The sequence below is a fragment of the Oryzias melastigma genome, linkage group LG7 (genome assembly GCF_002922805.2).
Source record: "Oryzias melastigma strain HK-1 linkage group LG7, ASM292280v2, whole genome shotgun sequence".
NCBI lineage: Eukaryota > Metazoa > Chordata > Actinopteri > Beloniformes > Adrianichthyidae > Oryzias > Oryzias melastigma.
This window is the reverse complement of record NC_050518.1, coordinates 25,466,522-25,477,928: the sequence shown is the minus strand read 5'-3', so window position 1 is coordinate 25,477,928 and position 11,407 is coordinate 25,466,522. Positions and strand designations below refer to the sequence as shown.

Sequence of the window (11,407 nt, the reverse complement as noted above, 5' to 3'; positions counted from 1 at the left end):
TAAAGGAGAAGTTCTAACTAAAATGTTCAGATCATTAACATTGGAAACATTGTTCTGCTTCTCCTGGAGGACGTTTCAGTTTGGACAAAAGGTGGAGATCGTGCTATAGAAGTACACCTTATTCCAGAAGAAGAAGAAAGAATGTTTTAGACACAAATAGTTACTTTAAAAAATATTTCCTTCAAGGAATTTGGAAAATTCATGTCTGAGTTCATAAAGATGTTCATTTAGTCAGAAATCTTTGTTTAGGTCGACCGAGTGTTAGCATTAGCCGTCCTATTTGAAATTCCATTAAACGTTAGCATCAAGCTAGCAGACTTTAGCTTTATGTGCTAGATCGATCTATATTTTTATGAATCGATTATTGATCTTTTAAGCTGAAATGACTTCAAATCAATTTATTGATTTTATTAACCCAACCCTAGTTTCTGCATCAGAGCAGCATCCTTGACCTTTCACTTACTTCCTTTCTGCTGTGGTTAAGATCTGGGACACGGCTGGTCAGGAGAGGTTCCAGTCTCTAGGCGTGGCGTTCTACCGTGGAGCAGACTGTTGCGTGTTGGTGTTCGACGTGACAGCGCCCAACACCTTTAAGACCCTAGACAGCTGGAGAGACGAGTTCTTGATCCAGGCGAGTCCACGAGACCCCGAGAACTTCCCGTTTGTGGTGCTGGGCAACAAGATCGACTTGGAGAACAGACAGGTGAACTGATCTGGTTGTTTCTCTTCTTTGCCATTGCCTTGTGTTTCTGTTTGAATGCCACACAGGTTTTTCCTTCAATTAAAGATTGACTGTGGTCTTTGCATTTCAGGTAACAACCAAACGAGCACAGGCTTGGTGTCAGAGTAAGAACAACATCCCATATTTTGAAACCAGTGCCAAGGAGGCCATCAACGTTGAGCAGGCCTTCCAGACGATCGCGCGCAATGCTCTCAAACAGGTAACAGCCTTTCCTTTACTCCTGGGAGAACAGAGGCAGAGCGAGCGCTCACTGACTGTACCGTCTGAATGCAGGAAACCGAAGTGGAGTTGTACAACGAGTTCCCTGAGCCGATAAAACTGGGCCGACCCGAGCCGGCCAAGCAGTCGTCAGAGCCCTGCAGCTGCTGAGGAGGTCGCCGTCGCCACCCTGTCTTGCCTTGTCTATATATCCCTTTCCCATTGCCTACTGTGTTATACCCCAATATAAAAGCAGCATCCCACTCATATAGTATATTAATACACACAAACATGCTGCAATCAGTTCTGTGTATACAAAAAAAAAACATTTTCTACAAAAACCCGATCCTAGCTCCACTAAGAATCAAAGTAAATGTGATGGCATTTACTTCCTAGTCTTTGCCCTTTTCTCACAGCCCGGTGTGCTAAGCTAATGTCATTTTCCGGCTGTTTTCACTCGCCAGTTTGGCCCTCATTTTTATTTTGATACCTCCAAGTGGGAAATGGCAGCATTATTTTGTACATGTGTTGGAATGTGTGAGATTTCAGCAGTGGTGGGTTTTTCTCCTGCAGCACGAACAGAGGAAACCGCCGGCCCATATTTTATTCATCGTATCGTGGCTTAAATTACTCTCACTCTAGACCACACTTGTTGCCATGGTTTCCATGGCCTCACAGACGCGGTAAATTCAGAAACTTCAGCAGGAGCTGCTGTAAATATGCACATGTAGATCACCACATGAAGCTTTCGGTGTGGAGACATTGGAATAATTGAGAATCTTTAATGAAGGCAAGTCCAACAAGTGTGTACAGACCTTTTCTTTTGTGTGTTGTGTTGCACTCTGCTGTCATTCTCTGCTCCGTCAGACGACTCGCTCTGAGCTGTCACGGAAGCTCCTTCATGTAAGAACCGTTCTTCTGAGGTTTGTTTTGTTTAGTGACAGTACAGCCCGTCAGCAGACGTGGAGGAGTTTCTCTCAATAATATCATCAATGAGAAATGTTATCTGGTGCATTTCTTTAAACCATCAACTGTTCTCTCAAACCTCCTGATCATTGTCGGGGAAGTTGCTGTAAATCTGACGGACTCTGCCGGTCGCTTCAAGTGCTCGACGTTTGTTTTAACCAATCAGATCTTTAACTGTCTCTTTGTATTATGTTAAAATGTAGAAATATAGACTAAACTAGCATACATACTGTAACACTGAAAGTTAGTTTTTTTGGGGGGGAGGGGGGTGGCATTAACCATTATTATAAATATGATTAATGCACAGCATCTACAGTGTTTCAACATGTCTTTGCTTTTCAAGTAATAAGGGTAATAAAAGTCTTGAATCAAGCACACAGAGTGGAAGGATTTATTTAACTTTTTGTGATAAAATTCTTTGTAAACCAAGGACTAACATGGTCAAGTCCAAACACTTTGCTTTCTGCAGTTCATTTGGTCCTGGCTTTTTTCTGGAGCCACTGCTGAAGAGTTCCGGAGGATTCCCGCTTTTTCTTTGCTTTGCCGTCCTCCTTTCTCTCACTCACGCCGGCCTCCTTACTTTTTGAAGGAGAGCCGCTGGACAGCCAACTCGTCATCATCCTGCTGCTCGCCGTGGGTCTGGGCTCCTGTAAGGACACATTCTCATCAGGAAGCTGGTCGTGTCTGAACTCTACCTCGGGCAGGAACTACCTTCTTGCTGTTCAGATCCAGCGGCTGAAGGCACTCTGGATTGTTGTTGCGCGAGTTATTGACCACCGAGGACACCGGGTGAAAGGTCAAGATGTTTTTAGACTGAAGAAGACTCATGGCGTCCAAAGACTTCACTTTCCCAAAGTCTAGCCATCTCCTCACTTCTTCCTCGCCATCCAGGACCGCTGGCATCCTAAAACACAGTTCCAGAGGCTTAAGTGGGCTCTGGAGGTCCTGATGACGTCTGATCCGTCTCACCTGTTATGGATGCTTTGCAGATTTGGAGAAGCATTTACAGTGATGATGCTGTACGAGTACAGAGCTTCTCCCCCATCTGGTGGTGTCCAGCAGTCAAACAGACCGGCCATCGTCAGCAGTTTCCATCCAGTCCACTCAGGAGGAGCTCCCTCCACCTGGACAACAAAAAAACACCGTTTTTAGTCTACCTGTCCGGGTCTGAGGGACGATTTTTAACCTCCATTTAACGTCCCAGTCTGATTATCTTTTCATCTATTTTCAAATGTACCCAGTGGTCTTAAATATGATTACTGCTTTAGCCAAAATCATAAAAGGACGTGGCTATGTCCAAATTCCTTCACGACTCACCTAGGATTTCCAATTAGTCACGACTATATCAACTATTAAAATAGTTTATTAATAACTTCCTCTCTCTTTGGGGTCCAGATGACTCCAACCACATGTTGATATGTGATTCCTTCCATGACAAATGTGGACAAAGGTGGACAGGATTTTATGTCTGCCATGGACATTAGTGAAACTCAAAAATCAATGATAAAAATAGTTCAGCGCACCGTCTTGTGGGGTCCAGATGACCCCACTTTTAATGTAAACAAGTCAAGGAGAGTGGAAGGGATACATCTTTAAACTACGGTGCGTGCTTTCTACTGCTGCATCTTCCAAAATCTGACACATGTGCAGTAGTGTTAATTCAGTCAGTAGTGATGTCACAGGAAGTTCTAGGAACTCTGGTACCGTAAAAACATGCTAACGGAGCATGAAAGTGGAAAATATAAGAAATAAAAGACAAAAGTGTCCAATGCAGTCTCTACAAGGCAGAACTTGTGTTCGATGGCAGCACTGCAGTGATCATGAACACCTGAAGAGGAAGCAGGTTGTGACTGAGTATGATAACGATGAAGAGGGATCATCGTCTAGCTAAGCTAAGCTAACATTAGAGCAAACTTGTTAGCTAAATGTTTGTGTGCATCCCTGCAACCTGGACCCATCAGAGTGAAATGTCTCTGAAGGAACATCTGCTCTCCAAAGAGATCAAGTCTTTCTGCAGACATGGAGAAATCATCACTTTCCTGCTACCAGCAAGAACATCGGACAGTCTGGAATTCTATAGAGTCAGAGTGTAGAGAAGCTGAATACAGTTGAGAACGTTCAGAACCACAAAATGAACTTTAGTTCTATTTGAGTCAGAGAGAACAAAACTTTAGTGAAAAATAGTTCTTTGTTTCAGATGTCGACCTCAATAGATTTAAGTTTTAAGGACAGAATCTAATGAAGGAAAGAAGCTGCAGGATTCATTAAAGTTTAAGAAACTATCATCTTTATTTTAGTTAGCACATAGATTAAACACCTAAAAGTTTAAAGCTAATGAAGGTTAAAATGTCAGTTTTACTTCCAGTTTACTCAGGATCTGATCAGTCGACTTATCGTTAAAATAATAATTGATTAGTGGACTATTAAAACAATCGTTCATGTTAGCCCTATACTCACTACATCGTTGTTTGACATTTTGTAGTGCTATATGAATTTACAATTTCAAAACGGAGAGCCCTAGAAATTTCCCAGAATTCTCTGCATCGATGCTTAGTAGGCTGTCAAATATAGACCACAATGCATTGCATTTGAAAAATTTTTGCAAAAAAAAAATTAAATAAACCAATAACATTCATTATCAGAACACAGTGGAGTCATAAATAGTCAAAAAAATGCTCGTATTAGTTAATCAGTGATGTCATATTCGCTGTTTAAAAAAAGTAGTGAGTTGGTGCTGGGCGATAATATGACGATATATATTGTGTGGGCGATAGAAACGGGTCTATTAGACCCTCCAGGCGCGATTTGTTGCGCACCCTGCAACTTTTCATCTTCACCACAACTTTACCAATCTACCGTGACAACAGTCATGGATGATGATGCAGCTTCCGGACTGTTTCTCTTCTGACTTCATACCGGGAGCCGTGCTCTCTTTTATTTTTACTTCAAGACGCTCGTGAACATTCACCCCGCAGGAAGGGTGGCGGTCTGCTGCGCGCAAACATGCACGCGACAGAGTGCAGGTGTGCAAGCGCAAACATGCACGCGGCGCGGTGCAGGTACGGAGCGGTCTTATAATTTTTCACTGTAAAATGTAATTTTATTCTAAAGTATGTCTAAATCAACACACAAATATTTGTGTTACTATGAGCAGCGAGGACCAAAAGTTCATTTTGTTTCACAGTTCTATCCAAGTTAAAGGACATCACAGCAGCATTATATATGGTGATGGTGAAGTATTTTCCTAGAGCATCTGTCACAATAAAGAGTTGGAATATGAGAATGTGAAGTTTATTTCATAATTAACATTTTTTAGGTGCTTTTCAAAACAATATTATATTAAAAACATCACAACTTTTGTCGCAACCGATTCTTCCCTTCTCCCTCCCCTCCATTTGAAGGAGTATTTTTAGTCAAGTGTGCCCGGAATATTTTTTTTAAATCCGACCCTCCAAGTGAAGGAATACAAAGTCCTTCATCGCGAGGCTGAACCGCGTCGTGCTGAGAAGAGCTTTTCTTCACTTTGGTGTTCTCTGAACCACAGAAGTTTACATTTAAATGTAAGTCATGACTTTTTGTTGTAGCATGACCTTTTTAAAGTTATAAAACCGCTGTTGTGTATATTCAAGTGGTGGAAGCTCCGCGCTAATGCTAGCGGACCGGTGATGTTGATGACGTCATTGAATGAAAGTGACGTCTGAAATATTAGACAATATTGTTTCATAACTCCGTTTGGAGGGCTGACTGAAGGGAAGGGGAAAAATTTGGATTGGGCCATAGTTTCTGCAGAGCGACAGGAGTTCATTCACCTGGGAGTGGTGGGCAGGACTGTTGGTGTGAAGCAACACCGCCCCTCTTCCCCTCCTCGTTGCTGAGTACTCAGAGTAGGGAGCAGCATATTTTTTATGTCACAAATGGTCTCTTTTTCAAACATTTTTTTTATCATAATTTACACAAAGAAATGCTCAGAAATGCAATTTTAAGAGCAGTTTTCAATAAATTCCCATGCGACATGCACGGAGTGTGCACGTGATACCCAAGTGCCTGTAGGATACATCCGTACGACACGCCTGCGTCTCTCCTACGTGTTAAGTGTTCACTATGACCTGTCGCCCTTAGAATGAAATGTGGATGAACCTTTTCTCTGAGTTCACCGAGCGGTCTCTGACCTTCATATTTCTTGTGGGTCACCTGAGTCCCCCGTACGGGTTTGACCATTTGTCCTCCGCAGACAGTCTGTATCCACCTGCAGGGACTAACGCTAGGTTCACACTGGATGCGGAAGCGTCGCGAAGCGTTGCGGAGTGGAGTGTGTGCGGCATCCGCTCTCCTGCAATTCACACCAGATGAGCATTTTTCTGCAACGGTCGACAGGAGCTTCTGCTAGAACTTTTTTTTTGTTTTTGCCATCATGGGTAAGTTAATAACCTAAAATTATGAGCCCATGTTTCTGCTAAGAAGAAGCAAGTAGTTAGTAGACCTACACTTCTTTAATTTATCTGTTGTTGAGACTCACAGAGAGAAGTGTGAGTGTATGTGTGTGTTGTGATTGTATGTTTATGTTCATCTCTACAGTCTGTTTAGATACAAAAACATGATCACATTTGTCAATCTTGGGTGTTTTAATGTGAAAAATTGGTTATATTTTGAAAATAAACCAGATTTTCTCATGTATCTTGATGTAACTTCCTGCCGCAGATCGCTCACGGCCCGCCCACAAAAAAGACCAGACGCCGAAACGATCCACTGTACGCCACAAGCCTTCCACGGAGGACCGCGGCTGGTGTGATCGACACCATAGGTTAACAAGGGCGTCGAATGGAAGCGGCCTCCGTTCAGCGTCCAGGGTGAACCAGGCGTAAGACTTCAGGGACTTTGAGCCGGTTCCTGGTTTGAACTGGACTCACAGACTTAGTTTGATGGTCCTCTGGGTCCTGGTCTGGAGTCCTGGTCTGAGGAAAGTAGATGAAGAAAGGCTGCTTGTTTTTTTCCAGCTTCTGCCACTCATAAAAGCCGTCAGCCAGGATGACGCAGCGCTGTCCCTTCAGTAACGGATCCTGTGTGGGAGGGAGGACAGGTCAGCTTGCAAAAACACAAACTTAGGACACAAAGATGACGACACGCCACACACCTTGTACGACTTCTTCTGCAGGATGTTCTCACTGCGGCAGTTGCTGGTGCTGTACTGCATCTTACTTGGGTCATTCTCCTTAAACCAAGAAGGGATCAGACCCCAACGCATGGAGGCCAGAACGCATTCATCTGCAGGAGCACTCTAAGGCACACACCACAAAAACACAGGAATGTCAGTCACGGTTTTAAGGGTTAGGATGTATTCAAACAGGGAAAGTCTGTAGGTCCGGATCCAGTCCCAAACCTCGCATTTGGTCTGACTGAGATTTATGTTTTGAAACAAAGCCAGTAAACAAAACCATGTGACTAAAGATCTCTTCAGTCATTGGCTAGAAATTATGAGGGCGGTGCAAAGCAATAATGGAAGTCTTGCGCTTTGCAATTCATTTTGAGACAGTTTACTTATTCAAACTTTATATTTTTAAGAAGCCTTTTAAAAGGTAATAAGTGTTTATGACACTTAGACGGGCAGTAACGCAGTGTGAGATCACGTTCAGCTCGTTCAGGACATTACTGCTTGTCCTTTTGGTATTTATAAATGTTATAGTTTTTTAAATATTTAGCAAAATATGCCTTATAGGAAATGAAGGAGAAAGTCTTCATATTTCAAAATTTTAAGTAGATTAACAACAAACCTTTAAATATTTTCATGGGTTATGTTTTCATCTTTTACAGTTATTTAAAAAAAATGGAGTTTAGCTAATATTTTAGCAACATGCTAAAGTTTTTGACTAGTTTAGTATACTGAGGAATTTTAGGCTATTTTGGAGTTTAGCAAGTATCTAAGCAATAAGTTAGCTTTCTTTTGGCTAATATGGAATCTACTGAGGTTTTTTTGAGACTAATTTGGAGTTTAGCTCATATTTAAGCAACACACTAAATATTTTAGAAAATTGGCATGTATTAAAGATTTTTCAGCTGTTACTACAAATTATTCCGAAATTTAGGTCAACTTCAGCGCTCTTTCATAGTTCTTTAACTAAATTTCCAGTCTTTTAGCAAATTTTATATTTTGTAAATAGTTTTTGCATTTTCAGCAAATCCCTTCAGCAATTAAAGTAAATTGCATCACCATTGTCAGTAAAAAGCTTCAGCATTTTCAGTGACTACTTTCAGCAAAAATCAATCCCACTAAAATTATTGCAAGTAATGCAAGTTTCTAGTTTACATTTACAATTTAGTTTAAATAAATCAATTATTTGATTTGAATCGATTTAAACTAAATAGATCAATAATTAATTCATAAAAATATAGATCGTTTTAGCACATAAAGCTAAAGTCAGCTAGCTTGATGCTAACGTTTAATGGAATCTCCCATAGGACAGCTAATGCTAACGCTCAGTCGACTTAAACATGCATTGCTGACTAAATGAACATCTTCATAAACTCACAGGAATTTTCACATTTTTTTATTAAGGAAATATTCTTTTAAAGTAACCACTTGTGGTCTAAAACATTCTTTCTTCTTCCTCTGGAATAAGGTGTACTTCTGTACCGTGATCACCACCTAGTGGTCAAACTGAAACGTCCTCCAGGAGAAGCAGAACAATGTTTCCAATGTTAATGATCTGAACATTTTAGTTAGAACTTCTCCTTTAGAGAATCCATGTAACTCTGGATGATATTAACAATCTCATTATTTCACAGATACATTTACAGTATGTGAACTGGATAAGATTAATATAAATATATTCAAATCATATAGTAGATTATTAATGTATTTCTAAACAAATCTGGATAAATGTGTAAACTCAAAACTGGATTGAATTGAAGAATCAAAATCGAATCGACTAAGGCTCTTGTGAATCAAATCGAATCGTTTCTGGAAGTTATAATCCCCAGCCCTAGTTTAAATCATGTTTCATTTTTAATGTTTTTTTTTGTTTGTTTGTTGTTTTGAAGCTTCTTTGATATTTTAACAGCTCAAATGAAACAATTTGTGGTAAACTTGTTAAAAAAAATGATCTGAAATGATTGCATTTCTCAAAATAAAATAAATGTTTTAGATTTCAGAATAAGAGTTGAAATGCAGCACTACAGGAACAGGTGTTTCTGTAAAATATTATCATTAATTGTAAAACCTAACTTAGAAATTACTGAATACATCTTCTAATCTTACAATTTCACAATAAAATATAATTCAAAAATATGAATACAATTGTTGACTGATGTATATTGTGATTTGAAAATGTATTTGGAAATTTGAATTCTAAAAGAACTGAATCACATAAATCAATTATTTCACTGGAGAGTGACTTTATTTTAAAGTTATTACTCTTTAATGTCTCTATGTTGTATTTCTTATCCCCTACAGTCAGAGTTTTATCATTTACAGACAACTGCCCCATTTCTGCATTTTTACCTCCAGATGTTTGACAGCAGAGGTGGTTAAGCTGTAAGAGTTTACTCGTTTACTTTTTAGAGGTGAAAACAGCTGAAGTTACCTCATCAAAATGTCTCTGTGACACCAGAACCGGACTCATGGACTGAGGGCTCTTGTTGTACGACGGCCGGTACTTCTCCCGGTCTCCGTCCTTCCAGCGGGGCTGTCTGCGGTGTCCCCGGCGGTCTCGGTAGACGCAGGCCCGGCTGACCTCGTCCGGAGCCAGCGTGCACGCCGTTCTTCCACACATTCCTCTGACTACAACTGCGCATGCGCCGCTCTCAGGAACCCTTCCGCAGACGGTTAGATAAACCTTTACTAGCAGGTTAGCTAACACGTCAAACGACAGAAGTTTAGTTTGGCTGAGTTTACCTGTTCAACTGGGATTTAGTTCTAACGAAGTGAACCGAGCAAGCCGTCACGGAGAACCTCCGACAGCGTCCGCTCTGGCGCGAATCCGTCCCGTACAATGGCTCCGCCCCCGTCGAGAGGTTTACATAAAGGAGGAAGAACGTCACGTGCGACATGATTTTATTTGATTAATGACTCAATTTACCACTCCAATGAAGCATTTATAATTAACCTTATGATTTTAGCAAAATATTATATTCATAAGAAAAAAATGGTCAGAAAAAAATCCCAATTTTAAATAATTTTAAAGACAGATCCTAAATTATATCTAGCCTATCTATATAGAAAATATAAAAATATGAAATAGGAAATTAATAAAAACATTTAGATTGTAAAAACGTTTTAATTTTGTTACTTCTGATTGAGCAGACCCCACAAATATTTCTATTTTATTGACTATCTCTGTTTTATATTGTTCATGGTTTTATTCTGTTTCTGGAATGTCTCGAGTATTGTATTAAATATTACACCAACATTGTATTTTAATTTGAAAAAAAAAAAAAAGTCATGTGAACCCCCAAAATATTGCCTTTCCTCCCATTATGCCACGCCTCCTGTGACAGACAGAAAAAGCACTTGACTTTTTTTTTAAGATTTTGGTTAATAGTACATTATTCTTATATTTTTAAAGTATATTCTTAATGAAAAATATTCAAAGAAGAAATATGGATAGCATCATTTAACTTTTTATATATTTAAGATTTTTATGAGAACATATTATAAATAAAAATCTGAAATATATCATGGAGTACCACCAAGTACCTCCAGAGGTTCATATGTGTGTATTCTTATTGAATGACTCCCTCAAACTGTGTTTTTCTGTTAGACGGTCGCTCTCAGGTGCTTTTTAGACGACTCTACCACTTGTTCAAATTTGATCAAAACATGCATGTCTGCTCATTCACTCAGATTCTAAGATCTGTTGTAAAACCCCAGTAACCATGGCCCACTCCCTTTTCCTAGTTTGTTTTAATTATGAAGCTATTCATAGATTGAACTGAGCTTTAGATATCTCACATTGAAAACTTCACTCAATACTAAACTGCTTTTCACAAACAACACCTGCTCCGTTAGAATCGATATTGAGACTGCAGTTCTTGCTTGTGCTGCAGGTATTTTAACACTTTTCAGACAGAAAAAAAGTTTACCAGGAATGGATTTTGTAGTACTTAATAAAATATAGCAAAAATCAATCAATTCTTTTTATTAATCCATGAATATCAACACAGAAATGCATTTAAAAGAAGGAAACACTGCTTCACTGCTTTTATCTAAAAATGTAATAAAGTATGTATATATATATTTCAGAAAAAATATCCCTTTCTCTGCAGAATTTTGTAAAAATTCTCCCCAAATAATAATCCCCTGCTGTTCTGATAAAACATCAGTCATATGTTAAAAAGATGAAAATATTAAAGCAAATGGGTTGAAAATAGATAAACGGGAACTGAAAGACAGAAAAGGCCAACACAACTTTGCATTCTTTACTCCAGTAGATGTTATATATTTGCAGAATCACTTATAAATACTATCCGTTGACGTTGTTGGTCTTTGACATCTGCTACAGTAAAATT

The 11,407-nt window shown here is 39.5% G+C and overlaps 2 protein-coding genes across 4 annotated transcripts in view; one reads left to right on the top strand and one right to left on the bottom strand.

The window, feature by feature from the left end:
* The window catches only part of rab7a (RAB7a, member RAS oncogene family), a 5,341-nt gene extending 3,063 nt beyond the window's left edge, over window positions 1-2,278 (top strand). For both annotated transcript variants that reach the window (XM_024292512.2, XM_024292511.2), the window contains exons 4-6: window positions 485-703; window positions 813-941; window positions 1,016-2,278. In XM_024292512.2, the coding sequence (XP_024148280.1) occupies window positions 485-703; window positions 813-941; window positions 1,016-1,111 (444 nt within the window). In that variant the 3' untranslated portion in view covers window positions 1,112-2,278. The remainder of the gene's footprint in view (window positions 1-484; window positions 704-812; window positions 942-1,015) is intronic.
* Window positions 2,270-9,964, bottom strand: hmces (5-hydroxymethylcytosine binding, ES cell specific). 2 transcript variants are annotated; one of them, XM_024292509.2, is made up of 7 exons: window positions 9,795-9,964; window positions 9,484-9,712; window positions 7,038-7,181; window positions 6,814-6,963; window positions 2,876-3,030; window positions 2,618-2,810; window positions 2,270-2,553 (listed from the first exon to the last, which is right to left on the bottom strand). In XM_024292509.2, the coding sequence occupies exons 1-7, from the start codon at window positions 9,947-9,949 to the stop codon at window positions 2,377-2,379; spliced, it is 1,203 nt and encodes a 400-aa protein (XP_024148277.1). In that variant the 5' UTR covers window positions 9,950-9,964; the 3' UTR covers window positions 2,270-2,376. The 2 variants fall into 2 exon arrangements, with proteins under 2 accessions (XP_024148277.1, XP_024148278.1); XM_024292510.2 differs by having other exon boundaries at window positions 9,484-9,735; window positions 9,795-9,919.
* Between the last annotated feature and the right edge of the window lie 1,443 nt (window positions 9,965-11,407).